The sequence below is a fragment of the Protobothrops mucrosquamatus genome, unplaced genomic scaffold (genome assembly GCF_001527695.2).
Source record: "Protobothrops mucrosquamatus isolate PMUCROS unplaced genomic scaffold, P.Mucros_1.0 scaffold3566, whole genome shotgun sequence".
Classification (NCBI taxonomy): Eukaryota; Metazoa; Chordata; class Lepidosauria; order Squamata; family Viperidae; genus Protobothrops; species Protobothrops mucrosquamatus.
In genome coordinates, this window is record NW_015389532.1 from 4,838 (window position 1) to 27,880 (window position 23,043).

The window sequence follows — 23,043 nt, forward strand, 5'->3', positions numbered from 1 at the left end:
CTTCCTGACAGAACAATTAACCAGTGGAACAACCTGCCTCCAGAAGCGGTGAATGCTCCAAAAAGGTTTTTAAGAAGAGACTGGACAGCCATTTGTCCGAAATGGTATAGGGTTTCCTGCCTAGATGACCTCCAAGGTCCCTTCCAACTTTACTAGTACTACTACTACTACTACTACTACTACTACTACTACTACTACTACTACTACTACTACTATTATTATTATTATTATTATTATTATTATTATTATTATTATTATTATTATTATTATTATTAAGTGGTTATCTGTGGCTGGCTGATATGTGACAAAATCGGGGCTTTTTTTCCTCAGAGAACGCCCAGAACGTAGTTCTGGCACCTTTTTTGGATGGAACCTTGTAGGGTAGGCAAGGCGGATTGTATGATGTGTGTGAGTTCTGGCACCTTTTTTTTTTTTTTTTTTTTTTTAGAAAAAAGCACTGGACAAAATACTCAAATGTTTTTGTTATAACAGGCAGTATGAATTTTGGAATAAAAGATAAGCTGTGTGAGAAAAAGAAAGGTCTTCTACTTCAATATTTTATAGTTTAAATCTCTTACTAGAACTATTTCATAGGGAAGTAGGGTAGATTCTTCAAATATTTTGAAGAAATAGTCCAGAAATGGGAAAGCGTGGGAAAGGAAGGCCATATGAAATTTAGAAGAAAGCAAATGTTTCTTTAAACAGCTTTTGGGGTTGTATGTTTAATATCTGACTACTAATTAATATAATCTTTGCTGTAGAGTTATATTTAGCCAGTTGTTTGTCTTCCTTTTACTCTATGTCAAAACAGACTGATATTGTCCAACCATTTAGTAAATTACCACACTATTCAAATAAATGGATTATGTCTCATATATTTCCCATTGCATTTTTCATTTATGGATGCAAATATATCAAATTGTTTATCTTAATGTTGATGTAAATAGATGTATAAAAGTCTTATTGGGATTATGAGGAAAAATACTGTAAATACCATAAAAATAAGTGTTCAAGACTGAGATATCGACTCAGAGATATTCTTATTTTAATACTGTTACAACTGCTTGATAAGATAGTAAACATTTTTCTGGGAAAGATTTTAGATTTTCCTTATCGAAATTACATCTATTAAATGGTGATGGGGTTTTAATTTTCCTGACTTTAAGGTGAATTTTGGGCAAAGATTAGCAGAATAACAGAGTTGGAAGGGACCTTGGAGGTCTTCTAGTCCAACCCCCTGCTCAACCCCCTGTACTATTTGAGACAAATGGCTGTCCTAGTTCTTCTTTAAAATCTCTAGTGATGGAGGATCCACAACCTCTGGAGGCAATCCATTTTACTATTATTCTCACTGTTAGGAAATTCCTCCTTAGTTCTAGGTTGCTTGTCTCCTTGATTAGGACGAGGACTGACGTGATAGCAGTGCTCCAATATCTCAGGGGCTGCCACAAAGAAGAGGGAGTCAAGCTATTCTCCAAAGCCCCTGAAGGCAGGACAAGAAGCAATGGATGGAAGATAACCAAGGAGAGAAGCAACCTGACAGTGAGAACAATTAACCAGTGGAACGACCTGCCTCCAGAAGCAGTGAATGCTCCAAGACTGGAAGTTTTTAAGAAGAGACTAGACAGCCATTTGTCTGAAATGGTATAGGGTTTCCTGCCTGAGCAGGGGGTTGGACTAGATGACCTCCAAGATACCTTTCAACTTTATTATTGTTGTTGTTGTTGTTGTTATTTTCATTATTATTATTTTCCATCCATAGCTTCTTGTCCTGCTTTCAGGTGCTTTGGAGAATAGGTTGACCCCCCTCGTCTGTGTGGCAGTCCCTGCTATCATGTCACTCCTAGTCTTTTCATTAGACTAGAAGTCCGCAGGTGTTAAAGTTGCCAAAGTTGGACACTCCTGATGCAGAGGTAGACTTTCTCCCAGTGTCTGAGGCAGCATCGAGTCCTCACGGTTGAAAGGCTTTGGAAGATCTGACTTTTCTACCCCGCATAACATGAATCTTCAGACTTTGCCTATGTACAACTACAATATGCTAACAGTATCACCGGTGACTCAATCTACTGTGGTTTTCTTTGCCTAAAAATGTACAAGCCACAAACCCCTTGGACTTCCAGCAACCTCAAGATATTCAACAATTGCAGAGCAAGAGTCGAGAGGCAATCCTTTAATCTTTAATACCATCATCTTCTAACTCCAAAGAAGAAGATGAAATTTAAAAAAAAACACCATCAGAATTACTGACTGTAGGAAAAAGTAGGAATTCAAATGATTGAATTTGATATTTGGTTCTGGCATGATGCCCTGATATTTCCAGCCTGTCCAGTATAGCCCTCTAGCCTCTAGGTCATGGGTAGGCAACCTTGGCTCTTTTATGACTCGTGGACTTCAACTCCCAGAATTCCTGAGCCAGCCATGCTGAGGGGAAAGGGAGAGGTTTCCATGCTGACCCATGCTGGCTCAGGAATTCTGGGAGTTGAAGTCCAGAAGTCATAAAAGAGCCAAGGTTGCCTACCACTGTCATATACAGAAAATAGTTGGCCTTTAACTAATATTCCTATGAAGAAAACCATTGCTGAGAAAAGCTGCATAAAAATTGTCTCTTAAAGAAAATAGTGAGGAAAAGCTGCCTTCAAACTTGTAGCTAAGAGAAGAGACTGGACAGCCATTTGTCTGAATGGTATAGGGCAGGGGTAGGCAACCTTGGCCCTTTTATGACTTGTGGACTTCAACTCCCAGAATTCCTGAGCCAGCATGGCTCAGCTTGGAAGCCTCTCCCTTTCCCCTCAGCATGGCTGGCTCAGGAATTCTGGGAGTTGAAGTCCACGAGTCATAAAAGAGCCAAGGTTGCCTACCCTTGCTCTAGGTTGACATGTGTATATCTGAGGAAGTAGCACCAACTCAAGGCCATGAATGAAGGATTTGATGGATTAGTTCCTGTATTCCCCGTGCTGTTTCTTCTTCCTCGTTGGCATAGCGGTGAAGGAGAAGGGAGATTTTATGTTCTGTCTGTCCCTCTCAGCCTCTTCCTCCTCGTCGTATCTTTCATCATCTTCCACTTCCTCATCGCTCTGGTGGGGGCTGTTGTGCTGAGAAACGGAAGGCGAGGGAGGAACCGATGAAGGACGTGGATAACGAAAACCCTCGGTCTGTAAAAGAAGTAAAAAAAAAAAAAAAGGAAATAAATATACAGGTCACCCATCTGGCTTTAAAGCTAAGACAGGACTAGAACTCGCTGTCTCCTGGTTTCTCACCTTTCTCGCCATTAACTACATCACGCTGTCTCTCTCTACAAAAGGCAACATGTTTATAATCCCAGCTATTTGCCTGTTAATGCTTTCATTTTAAAACGTTTACCTTGGGTGGGGCATTTGGTTCCATCTCAAATTTTTCAGGAAAAGTCCGGCTCAGAGCTAAGTGCCTGGCATGCATATAATACTGTAAGAAGAAACAGAGAAATCTGCCAGTTAAATAGTCCAAATAACCAGGGACTCTGAAATGCAAATCAAGAGAAAGTTTAACTGTTTTTAATCACAGAGAGTAGCTATTAAATGTTAATATCTGCAGTTTGCAAAATAAAGGATGTCTGCAGGGTATGGTTAATAATAATAATAATAATAATAATAATAATAATAATAATAATAATAATAATAATAATAATAATAATAATAATAATAATAATAAAAAATTTGGAAGGGACCTTGGAGGTCATCTAGTCCAACCCCCTGCTCAGGCAGGAAACCCTACACCATTTTGGACAAATGGCTGTCCAGTCTCTTCTTAAAAGCTTCCAGTGTTGGAGCATTCACTGCTTCTGGAGGCAGGTTGTTCCACTGGTTAATTGTTCTAAATGTCAGGAAGTTTCTCCTTAGTTCTAGGTTGCTTCTCTCCTTGATTAGTTTCCACCCGTTGGTCAAGATATCAACCACAACTCAAGATGTGATTAAAGTTGCAAAAATGCAACACCCATAAACAACAAGCAAAACATTAATTGGGCTACAACTTTGACTTTTTGGACTACATTTTGCAGACACCCCTGCCAGAAAATAATCTAAATCGGTCCGCCCTTGGCGACTTTAATAGCTGTGGACTTCAACTCCCAGAATTCCCCAAGCAGCATGGCTGGCTAAAGAATTCTGGGAGTTGAAGTCCACGAGTTGCCAAGGTTGGATACACCTGATCTAAACCAAGACTACATATCAACCTTACTTACTCTCCCTAAATATCTCCAGTCCAGCAGATCTGAAAGCCTTTCTGTTCGGTTCCTCTGGACGATTCTTTGTCGTCTTGACTGTTGGCAGAATGCATACAGGAACTGGGTCAGCTGATTGCAAGACTCGTCCGGAGAACGGAATTGCCGGTCCACAATGTAAATGCCTGAGAGAGACAATTGGGGTTGACTGGACACTAGGCCATTGGGACCTTTGAAGATCTCTGTCCTATCAATTATTATCCATAATAATGACTACATCTCCACAATTCATTCTGTCATAAAATAGGGACATTCGACTTTGGTTTAGCCAAATTGCAATCTCCTTCTCTTTCTTCTCTTTTTCATTTTTTCCCCAACTGAATTTAGAACATAGAATAACAGAGTTGGAAGGGACCTTGGAGATCTTCTAGTCCAGCCCCTTGCTCAAGCAGGAGACCCTATACTATTTCAGACAAATGGTTGTCCAGTCTCTTCTTAAAACCCACCAGTGTTGGAGCACCCACAACTTCTGGAGGCAAGTCGTTCCACTGATTAATGGAACGTCAAGTCCTGGAAGACTGCTATCATGTCACCCTTATTCCTTTCATTTCGTTAGACTTTTCAAACTTGGTAAGCTCACATTTTGCCACCCTAAAATAATGCCTGCATTAAAACTGTTCAACACAAGAACATTTTCCAACTTTGGTATCAGAATAGGGCTGGACAGCAATTGTTATGCTGATAACACTTATCTAATATGGTAGTTCACATACTGGATGGTGGCACATGAATGACATGCCCTGGTTTAACCTGAATCTTGTTACCATAAGCAGCCGGGTCAGCTACATGTTCCTGCATGAAACAGCCAAATCCCGACAGGTTCGTGGTAACACTGGGGATGCCCATGACGGTGCATTCAGCTGCGAAAAGAGAAAAAGTGAACAGAATTTCAGACCAACGAACTAATCTGCAGCATCACATCAGAAGGAGGAGTTATTGAGCCTCACTGAAACCATCGGCCAGTTTTTTGTTTTTGTTTTCAAATTTGCACCACTACAGATATTGACTGGAAGGAAGGAAAGAAGGAGGGAGGGACGGAGGGAGGAAGGAAGGAAGGGAGGGAGGGAGGGAGGGAGGGAGGGAGGAAGGAAGGAAGGAAGGAAGGAAGGAAGGAAGGAAGGAAGGAAGGAAAGAAGGGAGGGAGGGAGGGAGGGAGGGAGGAAGGAGGGAAGGAGGGAAGGAAGGAAGGACTACCTGTATCTGGGAATCATTAACAAGTGATACATGAACAGGATTCAGCCTGCTCACCTGGAGTATACCCCCAGGGTTCATAATAGGATGGAAAGACCCCAAGATGGCAGCCTCTGACAAACTCTTCATAGTCCATTGGTAATAATGGACTGGTTGAAGAAAGAAATTCGGGATGCAGGATTACCTGCAGAGGAGAAAGAAGAAGTTAAGAAAATCCATGGTACTTTCCCAGCAAGGATCTGGAGGAATGTCAAGTTGAGAATAGAGTAGCAGTTATCTTGATTATGTGAAGTGGGGTGGGCTGAAGTATGGACTTGACTTTTTTAGTGGCGATTGGACTAAAGTCACTTAGCTGACTTTCATGCCGAAAGCAGAACTAGAACTCCCAGTCTTCTGGTGATTGGCCCAAAGTCACCCAGCTGGCTTTCGTGCCTAAAAGGGGATTCGAACTCTTGGTGATTGGCCCAAAGTCACCTAGCTGACTTTCATGCCTGTGGGAAAAAAAGGGCTAATTGTTTCTACAGAACTGGAAGACATGCTAGCCCGTGAATATATTTTAATCTTATGAGCCTAGCTGAAACTTGAGTATTGTATCTAGGAAGGTCTCGGCTATGCTGAAAACCAGTCTTAACCAGAATTTGCTGATATGATAGTTACTGTACTCTAGAGACAACCCCTAGGAACTAGTAGTCATAAAAGATAATTTGTAAATAAGGGCAGGGGGCAATAGAATTAGAGTAATGGAAGATATAATCGGAAGTGGAGATAATGTATTCACTTTAGGACAGGGGTGTCAAACTCAATTTCATTGAGGGCTGCATCAGCATTGTGGTTGCCCTGGAGAGGGGCGGGGGTGTGTGGCCAGGGTGGGTGCGGCTTACTGGGTGGGCGTGGATGGAGTGGGTATGGCCTACTGGGTGGGCGTGGCCAGCTCTACATCATTCGCGTCAAGGGTGCCTGTGGGGGCCTGGGCAGGAGTGGGACAGATCTGAGGGTCTCTGGCAGAATGGGGTGGGACCAGGACAAGCGCCAAGGCATGGTCCATTTCTTCATTCCTCACAAAGGGTGACTCCTCCCCAGCATGCACCCAGGGGATGGAGCCGACGCGGCAGGGGCTGGTTCCTCACTGTTTCTAGACGGCCTTGTGGAGCTAACACTGAATGCGTTTCAGCCTAGATGGCCACCACAAAATTGTACATTGGCTCCCGGCCGGCCTGGGCCAGGGCCAAGGCAGCGGGGGCCGTTCCCTCACTGTTTCCAGGATGGCTTTGCGGGCCACATGAAACCACTTCGTGGGCCGCATCCGGCCCCCGGGCCTTGTGTTTGACATGTCTGCTTTAGGATCTTCGGATAGGTTGTGACGACATGATTACTAAGCCAATGAAGAAAAGGTGGGAGGTAAATTAGTAACCGCAATAGGGAATATAAAGAAAGAATATTGATAATTTAAGGCGTGTCCATTGTTCCTGTGTGCAGGAGGAACACCCTCTTTGCAAAGTAGCACAACTAAATTACCATTGTTTTCTCTTGGAAGTCTAGTTATTTCAACTAGACAATGAATCACACAATGCCTAAGGCAGGAATAGAACTCACAGTCTCCTGGGGATTGGCCTAAAGTCACCCAGCTGGCTTTCATACCTAAGGCGAGACTAGAACTCACAGTCTCCTGGGGATCGGCCCAAAGTCAGCCAGCTGGCTTTCATGCCTAAGGCGGGACTAGAACTCACAGTCTCCTGGGGATTGGCCTAACGTCGCCCAGCCGACTTTCATGCCTAAAAAGGGACTTGAACTCACAATCTCCCACTTTCTAACCTGACTCCTTAACCCCCAGAGCAAGCTGGCTCCACAGTGAATGAATGAAACTCCATTCCCTTTTCACATGTGTTGCATTGCACATAAAAACAAATTGGGGGGGGGGGTTCTATCATTGGGTTGCGGCTCCCCTTGTCGAGTCTACCATCTTTGGCTTGGCACCTCGTTGGCATTCTGCCATCAAAGCACCTTGGAAGGGAGGGAGAAACACACGGGCAATAAATCTGTACATTCTATGGTGGGAACAGTTGAAGAAGAGCAGAGCAGTATGGAATTTGGTTCGCGCCAGGCATCTTCAAGGCCGTTTGCCCTGAGTGTGGAATTTCCTCAGCCTAAACACCTCAGCGTTCCCAAAACATCTCGGCGATGTCGGATTGGCTAAAGATGGACTGGGCATGGGGGGGAGGGATGGAGAACCGAGGGGAATAGTTCTGTATTGTTGTGTGGGAACTTTAGATTCCACCTGATTTTACCTCAGCCAGCATCTCTTAGTAAAAGTACTTTTCACTTCAACCAAATGGACTCAAGAGGTTTTTTTCCCTAAGGGATTACACTGGGGCAGGTCTGACAGCCATCCTGATTTTTTTTTCATTTCCCCTTCCCACAGATAATTCTGAATCTAACTACAGAGCCAGTGGGATTTTGCTGATCTGGGCTGGGGAATCCTACCCTTCTTTGGGCATTGTTTTCATCCGGGGCAGGTGGCCTTATAAGACCATGTCTACTCCAAGAAGCAGGGAGAGATAAGAAGCTCATCTTAATACCTTAACTCGATCCGTCCGATTATTGAACAAACCGATCCGTCTGATGGTGCTCAGGATGGGATCGCCGGAGTCATCGATCATGTTGTGTGTTGTCACGGGTGGGAGGCTCTGCCGCTGCCATAAAATGAAAGAAGCCCACTGTCAGGGCCCACTTCAAAACCTCATCCTAAGGAAGCAGAACTCGTGGAAGCGGTTTCTTCCAAAAGGAACTTTTATTAGGAGATGCTGATAGCAGGCATACTAGACAGGATCTGAGGGTTTCCTGCTCAGATCAATAGGTTAAAGATGTCCCAAGCAAACTCCACCCCAAGGTTCATCCGGTCAGTTCACATGGGCCAATCCCCAGGTGTTAGGTTTGTTGTGGGAAAGAGCAGATAACGCCAGGCTGTCTCAGGGTTGCAGCGATGTTTTGTCGGTTTTTCACACCTTCCCCTCCGAATGGGGAGATAAGCCAGTTGGAGGCACATTCCTTTCTTCTCCCCTCTCTTTCTAGCTGACATCAAGGGAAGAGATAGTTCACAGAAAAAGTATGCAGTGTAGTGACAGAGGAAATCAGAGCAATAACCTGCAGTGCTCCCCCCCCCATCCAGGGCATGGCAGAACCCAGAAATATAGAGAGAGTAGAGTTTGAGTTAAAGATAGAAAAGAACCCACTTAGAATATGGGTTCTGACACCCATTTTATATAGGCCCAAAGTGCATTAAAGATGTAAATTGATGCTTGGGTTAAACTCCTTCAAACTGGGGGCAGACGTGTGTGGTTGAGCTTTGTAGAAGCTTCCAGTCAGCCCATTGGAAGAGGTGGAAAATATGCTGGGAATCTTTTCTGTGGCATAACTGCTTTTGGCGCCAAGGGAATATTCTGTCATGGGAACCAGCTATAGCTGATTTAGTATCTAGATCAGGAGTCTTCAAATTTGGCCCTTTTATGACTTGTGGACTTCAACTCCCAGAATTCCTCAGCCAGCATGCCTGGCTGGGGAATTCTGGGAGTTGAAGTCCACAAGTCATAAAAGGGCCAAGTTTGAAGACCCCTGGTCTAGATCAAGTTAAATCCAAAAATGCTAGAGAATTCTTGGAAGCCTGGCACTCGGACAAACAAATCAGCCATCAACAGGCACATAGAGATAAACCACATCTACATACCATTCAAAAGAGACAAACACAAACTAAAAGACCACAACGCCTCTTTGCCAGCCATCAACACCCAGATAAGCAGAGATTAACACCAAGATTAATAGTAGACCAACAAGCAAGCATTAAACAATACCCCAATCAAGAAACTAACAATTCAGACAAAAAGTCCAACACTAAACAACAGCCTAATCAAGGAACCACCAAGAACACCACCATCAACACTTACAGGGCAAGCCACTAGTATGTGAACAAAGAGCAAAGCCCACTCCTTTCTAGCACTGATGATGTTACCTACTTGGGTCATGAAATGTCTGCAAGAAAACAACCAAGTTCAGAGAACACCAAGGACCCCTTACTTCAACCCCTGAGCAACAAATATCCTCTTCTATTGACTCAGTGCAGATGAGACAAAGATATATGCCTTCTTGCTCAAATAATAGTCATGAATTTTGAAAATGCCTTGGTAAGGCCACACTTGGAATACTGCATCCAGTTTTGGTCACCACGATGTAAAAAAGAAGTTGAGACTCTAGAAAGAGTACAGAGAAGAGTAACAAAGATGATCAGGGGACTGGAGGCTAAAACATATGAGGAACGGTTGCTGAAATTGGGTATGTCTAGTTTAATGAAGAGAAGGATGAGGGGTGACATGATAGCAGTGTTCCAATATCTCAGGAGCTGCCACAAAGAAGAGGGAGTCAAGCTATTCTCCAAAGCGCCTGAAGGCAGGACAAGAAGCAACAGATGGAAATTAACCGAGGAGAGAAGCAACCTAGAACTAAGGAGAAACTTCCTGACAGTTAGAACAATTAACCAGTGGAACAACCTGCCTCCAGAAGTGGTGAATGCTCCAACACTGGAAGTCTTTAAGAAGAGACTGGACAGCCATTTGTCTGAAATGGTATAGAGTTTCCTGCCTGAGCAGGGGGTTGGACTAGATGATCTCTAAGGTCCCTCCCAACTTTATTATTATTATTATTATTATTATTATTATTATTATTATTATTATTATTATTATTATTATTATTATTATTATTATTATTATAGAAAAAAACACACCTGGGTGGAATAGATGGCTCGTTTCATAATAGTTAGGTCATCACGATCTATGATCTTGTTCATGTCAGGAATTTCTCCTCTGTGGATGTAAGAAAATTAATTCCTTAGGGGAAAAAAAAAAAAGAAGTATATCCCATCTCCTGCAAATCTTTGAAATTGACTTCTGGGATTAACAGATTACAATAATCCTATGGTTGCCTGTGCCAATTCAAACCCCATGGAGCTCAGTGTCGCTTACTTCAAAGCAACTGTAATGCATGCATTTTCCAAGAGGTAATCACTAGTACATTTATTAAAAGTGAAACAGTTGCTCAATGAATTTTGCCCCATGTTATGATTTTTCTTGCCACAGCTGTTAAGTGAACCACTGCAGTTGTTTAGTAACACAGTTGTTAAATGAATCTGGCTTCCCCCATTAACTTTGCTTGTCAGAAGGTTGCAAAAGGGGATCCCATGACCCCGGGACACTGCGACCGTCATAAATATGAGTCAATTGCCAAGCGCCTGAATTTTGATCACGTGACTGTGAAAAAAGGTCATAAGTCACATTTTTTCAGTGCTGCTGTAACCCTGAATGGTCAGTAAAGGTACTGTTGTAAGTCAAAGACTATCTGTAGAAGTGGTTTTTCAGTGTCCCAAGAAATTTTTCTAGCACTATGTAAAGACTGGCCCTGGGGACGTTTGAAAGCTAATGACAAATTCTAGAAAATAAGACACAATAACTAAATACAACATTGCGTGTAATCCTAGTTCAGGGGTAGGCAACCTTGGCTCTTTTATGACTCGTGGACTTCAACTCCCAGAATTCCTGAGCCAGCATGGCTCAGCTTGGAAACTCTCCCTTTCCCCTCAGTATGGCTGGCTCAGGAATTCTGGGAGTTGAAGTCCACGAGTCATAAAAGAGCCAAGGTTGCCTACCCCTGTCCTAGTTCGACCTCCAGAACATGTTTGCTGTATCTACAGCGAGTGACAACTTTGGATATGTCTTCAGACATAAACGTAGACGGTTCACAGCTATGCCATATTAATTTCTACATCAAGGCATCTTCTGTATGTAAAACACATACAAAATCTTTGTCATCTGTATAAAAAAACAAGAAAGATTGCACAGGTGCATAATTCTGCTGAATTCTCACCTTAGCAGTGCTTCATAGAGTTTCTTACCAAATTTTTCCTTCACTGAATGTGCGGTGTCCCTAAGAAAGAGTAAAACAGAATGTAAAGAAACAGACTCTGTGTTTCAATGGGGAAATTGAGCTTCCTCCATTAATAATAATAATAATAATAATAATAATAATAATAATAATAATAATAGAAATAATAGAAATAATAGAAATAGAAAGACTGTGGAAAAGGCAAGCAAGGGTAGGTGCCTTGGGTGCAATCCCAAAACAACTGGAGCACCACTTGAACACCATTGGCATTGACAAATTCACCATTAGTCAATTGCAAAAGGCAGCCTTACTAAGAACTGCTTCCATCCTGCAACGATATCTGTAATACCATCAAACATCCACATCTACCTATCCCAGGTCCTTGGTAAGGACTCGATAGGTAGACAAAAATGCCAAATCCAGTCTGAACATCTGGCTGACTGTGCGATGATTATTATTATTATTATAATAATAATAAAGTTTCTTCTTAGGAAAGTTTCTTCTTAGTTCTAGGTTGCTTTTCTCTTTGGTTAGTTTCCATCCGTTGCTTCTTATCCTGCCTTCAGGGGCTTTGCTTGTTGGAGGCTGGTGGGAAGGTCGCAAATGGTGATCGTTTGACCTCAGGAAGCTGCAACTGTCATAAATATGAGTCAGTTGCCATGTGTCTGAATTTTGATCATGTGACCATGGGGGGGGGGATGCTGCAATGGTTCTAAGTGCCTGTTGTAAAAGTCACTTCTTTCAGTGCTGCTGTAACTTCGAATAGTCGCTAAACAAGTGGCTGTAACTCAAGGACTACTCGTATTTAAGCAAATACATACTTGATCTTGGTATGGAAGATTGGCATACTGATCAGCTGTCATCTTAGTAGGGAGAACATCTTTACAGGTTAGGGAGAATGTACCTTATGTGTCGGGTCATAAAGAAACCTATAGACGTAACTGAGGAATGTTGAGGGGAAGAACGCAATTTGTCTCTGAGAAATGGGAAGTTTGGGCATATAGGCAAATATTTGTTGTCTTTTTTTTGGCATCTGGCAACTCTCAAAGTCCACCCAAGACATTTGTAGCCTGATTGATGCTACCATCCTTCACATCCTGAAATTGTCTGGAGTGATGGATACAGTTAGCATAGCAATAGCATTTAGGCTTATAGACTGCTCCATAGCTCTTTGCCGCATTCTCTGCGCGGTTGACAATGAGGAAGCATTATTTGCATATTGCCCCCAACAATTTAGGTCCTTGTTTTATCGACCTCGGAAGGATGGAAAGCTGAATCCTCCTTGAGCCCTGTCAGGATCAAACTCCAGACTGCGGGCAGAAATAGCCTGCAATACTGCATTCTAACCACTGCACCTCCGGGATACCAGACGGTATTCAAATTAGAAACAGGACATGATCATCTGTCCATTATATTGGACAACAGAAAGAAGTTTACCAAAGCTGTTTCCGGACTGCCTGGCCTTTCAGTGTCTCCACGTTGAAATTGTTGGTTTTTGCTGGCATTATAAAGAATACAATGACTGTGACATCACTTCTGTGCACCTAAAAGAGAAAAGCACATTTTTAGCAGAGGTAAAGATATTTTCCTCCCCTTTTATTGCCTTTCCTGTTCTTGTCTTTTACACCATGTCCCTATAGCAATGGTGGGATTCAGCCAGTTTGCACCGGTTCGGTAGAACCGGTAGCTAAATTTTGTTGAGTTCGGAGAACCAGCTGAACCCATGCTGCTTCTGGAAGTCCATTCTAGGCCTTGGAGGCCTGGAGAAGCGTGGATGTCACTTCCGGAAGTCCGTTCTAGGCCTGGTGGAGGCCTCCCAGGCCTCCCAGGCCTAGAATGGCCCGCTGGAAGTACGTGGATGTCACTTCAAGAAGTCCGTTCTAGGCCTCGGTGGCCCGGAGGAGGCCTCTCAGGCCTAGAATAGCCCACAGGAAGTGCATGGATGTCACTTCCGGAAATTCATTCTAGGCCTTGGAGGCCCAGGCCTACATCCCTGCAGAGAACCAGATGTTCAGGTATTTGAATCCCACCACTGCCCTATAGGCACCTATAGGCACAAATGGTCATAGGAGATGACCAGGCTGAGCCCGAAGGAGGGATCAAATGCGTCGTCAGTGATGAATCACTTCACACTCAAAAGAGATCTAAATCCAGCCCATTTGAATTTCTTCTATTCTTATCTCCCGCTAATTTCCCTTGGCTGTTAGTAGTTCAGATTCTTATGGAGCGCTTAAGCTTACAATAAATCGTTCTACCCATTTGAACTGCCTGGATCTCCCGATTTTCCTGGCGCTCGACAGATGGCATGGTTTTTCTGCTGTGTCTCATCCTGAGATCATGAATGAGACAGGCTTAACTCATCCCTAGCTACAGTGGCATTCAAGTACAAGTGGTCCTCGACTTATGACTGCAATCGATCCCAAAGTTTCTGTTGCTAAGCAAGGCGATTGTTAAGTGAGGTTTGTTCCACTGTGTAGCGAAAATGATCACAAAATAAGGCACATAACAACCGCCTTGCTTAGCAACAGAAATCCACTGGTGATAAAATGAAGACTACTTGCAATGAAGGAAAAAGTCAACACGAGTTCCCCATCACGACCGAATGAAGGTACAAACAGCTCAACAGCAAAACCAATTGATAATGGCTGTAATAGCAATAGCATGTATGGAACAGTAATTCCATCAAGCAATGGAACCTACTTTAATTAGGATTCTTCTAAACAGCAGGCTAGACTTGATGGTCTTGACGATCCTTCCAAATTTAGGATTTTTAGATCCTATTTAATCCTTTACAGTATATGGTGGCGCAGTGGTTAGAATGCAGTACTGCAGGCTACTTCTGCTGACTGCCAGCTGCCAACAGTTTGGCAGTTCAATTCTCACCAGCTCAAGGTTGACTCAGCCTTCTGTCCTTCCGAGGTCAGTAAAATGAGGACCCAGATTGTTGGGGGGCAACAGGCTGATTCTGTAAAGCGCTTAGAGAGAGCTGTAAAGCACTATGAAGTGGTATACAAGTCTAAGTGCTATTGCTATTGCTATAATTATGGTTCCACTGATAGGGGCATTGAGTCTTTCTATACTGATTTCTCAGAAATATCTACAGGAGGATTGTAATAGGTCAGGGGTCTCCAAACTTGGCAACTTTTAGATTTGTGGACTTCAACTCCCAGAATTCCCCAGCCAGCATGGACAAGCCACGGATGTTGAGTTCCCCAAAGAATGCTGATTTTGGTCTCACCCATCGTCGCTCTCCCTATGGCTGACTATGGGAGCTTCTGAGATGCCTGTCCTCTTCCTTACCCTCAGTAAGAAATTTAATCTTGATAAGGCCTCCAAAAACATGTCCGCTCCTTTGTTTGAAAACTCGTATCTCCCGGCAATGAAGAAAAACAAAGTCTTTTCAAGGTTGAAATCAAGATGGCTGGAAAGAGAGCAAACAAGGGCACAATGCTGTAAACTGTTGTTCAAACAAACACACCATCCGCGATGTTGAACAAAGGTCACAGATGTCTAACGACAACATTGGAAGCTGAGCATAACCTAGCTTGCTTTCAGCTATATGTGTGTATCCTGAATAGCAAAGAAACACCTGATCTCCCTACGGGGCCCACAGATACAAAGCCGAAGGAATGCCTCAAAGGAACAGACTAAATCCCTCAATACATAATCCTCGCCAGAAAAAAATGCATGTGAATACATGCATTATATTGACTCGAAGATTCTACTAAAAATTCAGTTAAAAACATAACTCTTGAAACCCCGACTCCTACTTCTCCAAGGAAACTATTTGCAGAACAGGAGTAAGAGGTGCATTAAACATGACCCAGTTTTGCTGCCACTGATGGGGTTTTCCCACAACATGCTAAACCCAGGTTAACCAATCTCTGTATTCACAAAGCATGCTAGGCCCAAATTATGCCTCAGCATGAGGGCATGGTTCAGCAACATGCTAATACAAGGGTCAGGCCAAGGGTGTCCAACCTTGGCAACTTTAAGACGTATGGACTTCAACTCCCAAAATTCCCAAGCCAGAATTCTGGGAGTTGAAGTCCACAGTTCTTAAAGTTACCAAGACTGGACACACTAATTTAGGTTTTCTTAACATGCTAGATCAGTGGTGGTGAACCTATGGCACGTGTGCCAGAGGCGGCACTCGGAGCCTTCTCTGTGGGCACATACGCCATTGCCCCAGCGCCACCTCCCCCCATGGCCCCCTCCTTACCAGCAGCCCCCCTGGAGGAAAGTTGCCCCCGAGCGCAGCCCACGCGGAGCAGCACGGCCAAGGACATGGCAGTCGGGCAATGGGGACAAGACTCTACCCTCACAGCCTGTCATGTGCAGTTGATGCTGCGGGGCACGGGTGGAGGGCGTGGCTGCCATGGCACTACTGGACCGCCTGGGCAATCTGCAGCAGGCCGTGGAGGCGGTGGGTGGCCCTGCGGGTGAGTGGGGTGGGGCGGAGCAGGCAGGGAGAGGAGCAGAGTGGGGGGCGGGGGCGGTTTTGGGGCACTCGGTCTCTAAAATATTCGCCATCACTGTGCTAGATCATTAATTATCCAGCCCTTTTTAACCTTGTTAGCATAAAGTGCAAACTCAGCTCTTCAGGATTTTAGATTTGAAGAAGGGAAAGTGACGGGCAAAACAAGAGACTGATTAAATCACTTCGGGTTTTTTTTCTCTGCTTTTCCCAAATACCCAGTAATTCTTAACTCTTCGCAGCGGAGAAGGGTCAAAACAGCTTGGTGAATCTTCTAATCTGACATCGACAGCACAGGACTTGTTACTGTAAAGGACCCTACTATTTCAGATGCAGGATTAAAAACAGTGAACATATGTAAACCAATTTGCAAGATGGCATACAGGCAGATCTCAATTTACAGCCATCCATTCAATCACTGTTCAAAATTACAACACAGGGGGAAAAAGAGACTTACAACCAGTCCTCACAGTTACAAAATTCGGGCATTTGGTAACCAGCGTGTATTCACAACTATTGCAGCTGTTACCTTCTGCAACCTTCCCCAGCCGGCTTTAGAAATCAAAGGGTCTTGTCTGAGATGGTACAGGTTCTCCTGCTTGAGCGGGGGGCTGGACTAGAAGACCTCCAAGGTCCCTTCCAGCTCTATTCCATTCCATTCCATTCCATTCCATTCCATTCCATTCCATTCTATTCTATTCTATTCTATTCTATTCTATTCTATTCTATTCTATTCTATTCCATTCCATTCCATTCCATTCCATTCCATTCAATTCCATTCAATTCCATTCCATTCCATTCCTTCCATTCCATTCCATTCTATTCTATTCTATTCCTATTCTATTCTTTTCCATTGCATCTATTCTATTCTGTTCTGTTCTGTTCCGTTCCGTTCCGTTCGATTCTTCCCCATTGCATCTATTCTGTTCCGTTCCGTTCCGTTCCGTTCCGTTCCATTCCATTCCATTCTATTCTATTCTATTCTATTCTATTCTTTTCTATTCTATTCTATTCTATTCTATTCTATTCTATTCTAAAGCCAGATTCCCTTCACGATCATGTGATTCGCTTAACAACTGCAGCGATTCCCTTAACAACTATGGCAAAAACGGTCGTAAAATGATTTGCAAACCACCTTGCTTGGCAATGGAAATTCTGGTTCCGATTATGGTTGTAAGTCAAGGACTACAGTGCAATTTTTTTTTCTTCTTCATCTGCTTGGTTGGAAATATAGCATCTCTTCCTTGCGCCTATATTTCAGAGTGACGCAGGTATCAATTTTGAAAGGCATATCCTACCCGTAGAAATGACCTCGAACGAACTCTTGGATCCTGGCTTTATTGGTGGCGTGCAGGTTCTGAAATTCATGCATAGCCGAGAATTTCTTAATGTTTAGGCCATTGGGCGTGACAACATCTGGTTAAAGGAAAAGAAAGACAATGAATTTAGAGGTGTAGTCACAACTAGGATAAGAAGCTGAGAAGTTGGTCCTTCAGGAATTGGAATGTGTACCAATAGAATATCAATATCAATATAGAATAGAATGCCAGTGGAGTGGAGTGGAGTGGAGTGGAGTGGAGTAGAGTAGAGTAGAGTAGAGTAGAGTAGAGTAGAGTAGAGTAGAGTAGAGTAGAGTAGAGTAGAGTAGAGTAGAGTAGAGTAGAGTAGAGTAGAACAGAATGGGCTAGGACAGTGGTGGCGAACCTATGGCACGGGTGCCAGAGGTGGCGCTCGGAGTCCTCTCGGTGGGCACGTGTGCTGTTGCCCCAGCCTTGCCTCCCCCTACGATCCCCTCCTCACCAGCAGCCCCCCTGGAGGAGAGTCGCCCCCGAGTGTGGCCCACACGGAGCAACGCAGCCAAGGACATGGCACCCAGGCAGCGTAGACAAGACTCTGCCATCACGCCCCATCATGCACAGTTGATGCTGCGGGGCATGGGCAGAGGGCGTGGCTGCCATGGCACTGCTGGGCTGCCTGGATGATCTGCGGCAGGCCCTGGAGGCGGTGAGTAGCCCTGCGAACAGGCAGGGTGGGGGCGGGGCAGGGGCGGGACAGGGGATGGAGCGGGAGCAGGGCCAGTTTTGGGGCACTCGGTCTCTAAAAGGTTCACCATCACTGGGCTAGGACTATCGTAGGACTAGGACTAGGATTAGACTAGATGCAGAAGAGAAGAGAAGAGAAGAGAAGAGAAGAGAAGAGAAGAGAAGAGAAGAGAAGAGAAGAGAAGAGAAGAGAAGAGATGATGGTGGGACATTGACACACATATAATTATTTGAAGCAAACCATTATTTGAACAGAGGTTCTGAAGGCAGTCTACAATCAACCTTAATTATTAATCTATACCGAAGCAGTGATTTGGAAAGGAATTATCTTCTATCCAAGCATAGATTCCCCACAGATTGTAAACTGCAATGCACTTGGGCAAATCCCAGGCTTAATGATCGACTTCCTCAAGGACCATTGACCTTTTTCTGAGCAACAGGCACATTTCACAACTTTGCACATTGACATGTGCCAGTTTCAAATCGTTCTTTACAAACAAAAGTTCTGGCACAGGCATGTCAACAACAATTTTCTCTGAATAAAGCCGATTATTTAAAGGCCTTGCAATCTGATGCTAAGTCTTGATGCCCTTGATAGATGCCCTATTTCCCCCAAATAAGGGTAATACGTTCTACTGGATGTTTTGGTGACATTTCGTATTATCTGCCAATGTATCCTCCTGAGATGTCTCTAGATATAGAACTTGTAAACATTATTTTATGTGACTGAGTCCTATTAGCTTACAAATAATAGGGATCAAGTTCTCATGATTTTAGGACTCCACAATATTTCACATTGTTCTTGATGCTCTTTTATACCAGAGAGTGCTATGATGGGGTTCATTTAAAACAGTGATGGCGAACCTATGGCACGGGTGCCAGAGGTGGCATTCGGAGCCCTCTCTGTGGGCACACGTGCCATTGCCCCAGCCTTGCCTCCCCCTGCGACCCCCTCCTCACCAGCAGCCCCCCTGGAGGAGTCGCCCCTGAGTGTGGCCCACGCGGAGCAGCGCAGCCAAGGACATGGCAGCCAGGCAGCGTAGACAAGACTCTGCCCTCAGGCCCCATCGTGCACAGTTGATGCTGTGGGGCGCGGGCAAGTTTCAAGTTTCAAGTTTATTGCATTTATATCCCGCCCTTCTCCTAGTGGACTCAGGGCGGCTTACAGCCAATTAAAAACAGAACAATCGATACAAATCTACAAAATTTAAAATCAATTAAAAGATATATTCGATAGGCCTATTCTTATTTTAAAATTAATTAGAAACCAATTTAAAATGTCCCTAGGCCAGTCCTGCCTGCTGAAACAACCATGTCTTGAGGGCGCGGCGGAAGGAGGGGAGATCCGGAATCAACCGGATCTCTGGGGGCAGCTCGTTCCAGAGGGTGGGGGCTCCAACAGAGAAGGCTCTCCCCCTGGGGGTCGCCAACCNGTTGACGGCACCCTGAGGAGACCCGCTCTGTGGGAGCGTATCGGCCGGTGAGAGGTGATCTGTGGCAGAAGGCGGTCTCGGAGGTAGCCAGGTCCGATGCCATGGTGCGCTTTAAAGATGATAGTCAACACCTTGAAGCGCACCCGGAAGGCCACAGGCAGCCAGTGCAGCTCGCGCAGCAGCGGCGTTACATGGGAGCAACGAGTCACTCCCATCACCGCCCGCGCGGCAGAGGGCGTGGCCCCCATGGCGCTGCTGGGCTGCCTGGGTGATCTGCGGCGGGCCCTGGAGGCGCTGAGTGGCCCTGCGGGCAGGCAGGGTGCGGGGGGGGCAGGGGGTGGAGTGGGGAGCAGGGCCAGTTTTTGGGCACTCGGTCTCTAAAAGGTTCGCCATCACTGATTTGAAACGTCAGGTTTTTATTTTATAAATATACTGATATAATGGCCAGCACGATCACCTTCTTGTTACCTGACGGTAAAGAAACTGCAGAAATCCTGAGGTCTTCTTTTACTGAAGGGTTGAAATGGGGAGTCCTTGGTGCTCTCTGAGGCTGGTTGTTTTCTTGCAGACTTTTCATTACCCAAACTAGGTAAACAACATCAGCCCTGGGTAATGAAACATCTGCAAGGAAACAACCATCCTCAGGATTTCAACATTACTCTTTCTTGGTTGTTCTCACTATTAAAGAAATATCTTTGACAATATGTTTCTGTGCTTATGTTATAGCATTGGTTAAGAAGGCCAAGTTTGGTTAAGAAGGCCAGCCTGACAACTGTTGTTTCCAGTTGTCAGGAAACAACGACTGAATGAAAAACTGCTAGTGACCTTCTTCCGTTGCTCCATCGAGAGCATTCTAACCTATTGCATTTGTGTGTGGTTTGCCAACTGCACAGTAGCAGATAGGAAAGCGCTCCAGAGGGTCATTACCATCACCCAGAGGATTATTGGCTGCCCTCCTCCCCCCAGGATGAACTGTACAGTTCCCGTTGTTTTAGGAAAGCTCAAAACATTCTTAAAGACTCATCTCATCCCGGGCATTCTTTTTTTGAACTGTTACCATCTGCCAGATGGTACAGGATAATAAAAACAAAGACAAATAGGCTGAAAAATAGTTTTTATCCCAGAGTTGTACAGTAGTGGCCAAAATTGTGGAAACTTTTTGGGAAAAGTGTATTTTTGAGGTTTGATGGCTAATAACACCACTTTTTGGGGGGAGTAGTACCATAAAATTACACATCAATGGAAAGATAATTTAATCAAGAATGTAATGCAACATAGTTTGTTCAATTATCTGTACTGTATTCTATGAAAAGTTATAGTCAAATAACCAGAAAAAGGAAGCACAACTTGCTTAGGTTGATAACAGGTAGCTTTCCTTCATCTGATTGTAGCCAATGAGCATGAGTGTTTAGAGAGCCAATCAGGTGTCATCTTATTTTGGCAATGAGCCAATCAGATCACAGTAGGATTCAGTGATTGATGTCATCTATTGAAGCTCAGAAGAGGACATTTGTCAGTGTGTTATGTGATCGCTATCAAGTTGGTTGGGTTTTTTCTTCTTCTTTCATTTAGTGAGCTTGTAAAACGTAACAAAATTAAAGTCATGGTGCAAAGAGTTGACTGGTCGCCCAGAAAGCGATGTAAAATAGTATTATTAAGTGAACAGGGCTACAGTTATAAAGAAATTAGAAGAAAAATGGGTGGAAACTTAACCAAAGGTGGCATTTCTACTGTATAATTTTGGCCACCACTGTAACCATATTAAATATCACAGTATATAGTGCAACATTGAAGTGCAATATTAGGGGCAGCGCAACGGTGAATAGAATGTGAAACACGTGTGTGTATAATGTATGTTCTTATTTGTGGTTTTTACTTGTGAGTAATGTGTGCACTGTGGACAGCACTTAATTTTGTTGTGAGTTACACAATGACAATAAAGATGTCCTGGGAGTTGAAGTCCACAAGTCATAAAAGGGCCAGGTTTGAAGACCCCTGAATTCTTGGATCTCTTGATGGGATATATAGTTAATGAAATGCTAGGCTTTGCCCGTCCCTATAATGCCTATCTCTGTCCTGTCCTGTCCTGTCCTATCCTATCCTATCCTATACCATATGCCAGTGGTGGCGAACCCATGGCACGGGTGCCAGAGGTGGCACTCAGAGCCCTCTCTGTGGGCACGCACACTGTCGCCCCAGTCCTAGGCCTTCAGCTGGGTTTTATAAAACCTTTTTGCTTTAGGCCTCTGCTGCCATGTACAAAAAAAAAGGTTCAATCAATCAGTCAACTTCAACTTCTTGTGGGAAAAAAAAGATCTTGCAAAGTTGAAATTGATTGATTGAACTTTTTAGTCCCACCCAGTCTGCTGTTACCACCACAGCCACGCCCACCCAATGGGCCACGCCCACCCAATGGGCCACGCCCACCCGGCACCCGACGATGCATAAGTGGGTTTTGGGTTGCAGTTTGGGCACTCAGTCTCTAAAAGGTTCGCCATCACTGCCATATGCTGTGAGAAAGATAGCACTTACCAGTTGCTCTCTTCAACATGTGCTCCGCTTCTATGGCCGTTATCTGAGAGACCGTGGTGAAGACATGGGCACAATGCACAGATGCCCGCTCCATGCAGTACCTGTGGTATATCTCCCTTTCCCCTGCTTCTTTATCTATATCGAACTGTTAAATGGAAGGGAAAAATCACAGATGAAGGAAGTTTTCAAACAGTACTCCTACGCTTGTAAGTAAGTATTAGAGTTGACGGCGGGAGTCAGGACAGAATAATAGAATAACAGAGTTGGAAGGGACCTTGGGGGTCTTCTAGTCCAACCCCCTGCTCAAATAGGAGACCCTATACCATTTCAGACAAAAGGTTGCCCAATCTCTTCTTGAAAGCCTCCAGTGATGGAGCACCCACAGTTTCTGAATGCAAGCCGTTCCACTGCTTGATTGTCCTCACTGTCAGAAAGTTTCTCCTCAGTTCTAGGTTGCTTCTCTCCTTGATGAGTTTCTATCCGTTGCTTCTTGTCCTGCCTTCAGGCACTTTGGAGAATAGGTTGACCCCCCTCTTCTTTGGGACAGCCCCTCAGATATTGGAACACTGCTGCAGGGCAGGGAGAGGCAACTAAGAAATATCTGTAACAACATCATTATGTAAATACTGCCCTTAAGGACCTGCAACAGACATCAGGACAATGATATTTGCATGATGATGTCACTATGTAGAGTTGCCATTTTGGCACGGACTTGTTTGCTGATGGAATCTACTGGCATTGGTCTTGGGAATAGATGAATTTTTGTCCAGTAGGTCAATGGGACATCAGCTTGGTGGAAAGTTGACATTCTTCCAAACCATAATAACAACAAGAATTTTATTAAACTTGTATAACCCACCTGACTCCCAATGACACTGGACAATCCTAACAATTAAACACTAAAATTACTATAAAAGATGGAAGCATGACAGACCTTTTAGAGACTGAGTGCCCAAACTGCAACCCAAAACCACTTATTTATCCCTGGGTGCCCGGTGGGACGTGGCCCACTGGGTGGATGTGGCTATGGTGGTCATGGCAGACTGGGTGGATGTGACCAAAGTGGGCGTGGTCACCTCAATGCTGCTCATGGGGAGGGACACCTGTGGGGGCCAGGCAGGATTGGGGGAGATCCAGGGGGTCTCTGGCAGGTGGGGCGGTGGGCAGGAGGCTTGTCCTGCGGGGTGA

General features: G+C 44.4%; 1 protein-coding gene across 2 annotated transcripts in view; it reads right to left on the reverse strand.

Moving 5' to 3' along the window:
- Nucleotides 1–2,933: 2,933 nt before the first annotated feature.
- GYS2 (glycogen synthase 2) overlaps nt 2,934–23,043 on the reverse strand; it is a 33,898-nt gene continuing 13,788 nt past the window's right edge. For both annotated transcript variants that reach the window (XM_015827213.1, XM_015827214.1), the window contains exons 5-16: nt 21,856–22,000; nt 17,147–17,264; nt 14,672–14,792; nt 12,809–12,915; nt 11,354–11,413; nt 10,218–10,296; nt 8,023–8,136; nt 5,504–5,630; nt 5,020–5,115; nt 4,217–4,380; nt 3,361–3,441; nt 2,934–3,152 (exon numbers count right to left, since the gene is read on the reverse strand). In XM_015827213.1, coding sequence (XP_015682699.1) covers nt 2,934–3,152; nt 3,361–3,441; nt 4,217–4,380; nt 5,020–5,115; nt 5,504–5,630; nt 8,023–8,136; nt 10,218–10,296; nt 11,354–11,413; nt 12,809–12,915; nt 14,672–14,792; nt 17,147–17,264; nt 21,856–22,000 — 1,431 coding nt within the window. The remainder of the gene's footprint in view (nt 3,153–3,360; nt 3,442–4,216; nt 4,381–5,019; nt 5,116–5,503; nt 5,631–8,022; nt 8,137–10,217; nt 10,297–11,353; nt 11,414–12,808; nt 12,916–14,671; nt 14,793–17,146; nt 17,265–21,855; nt 22,001–23,043) is intronic.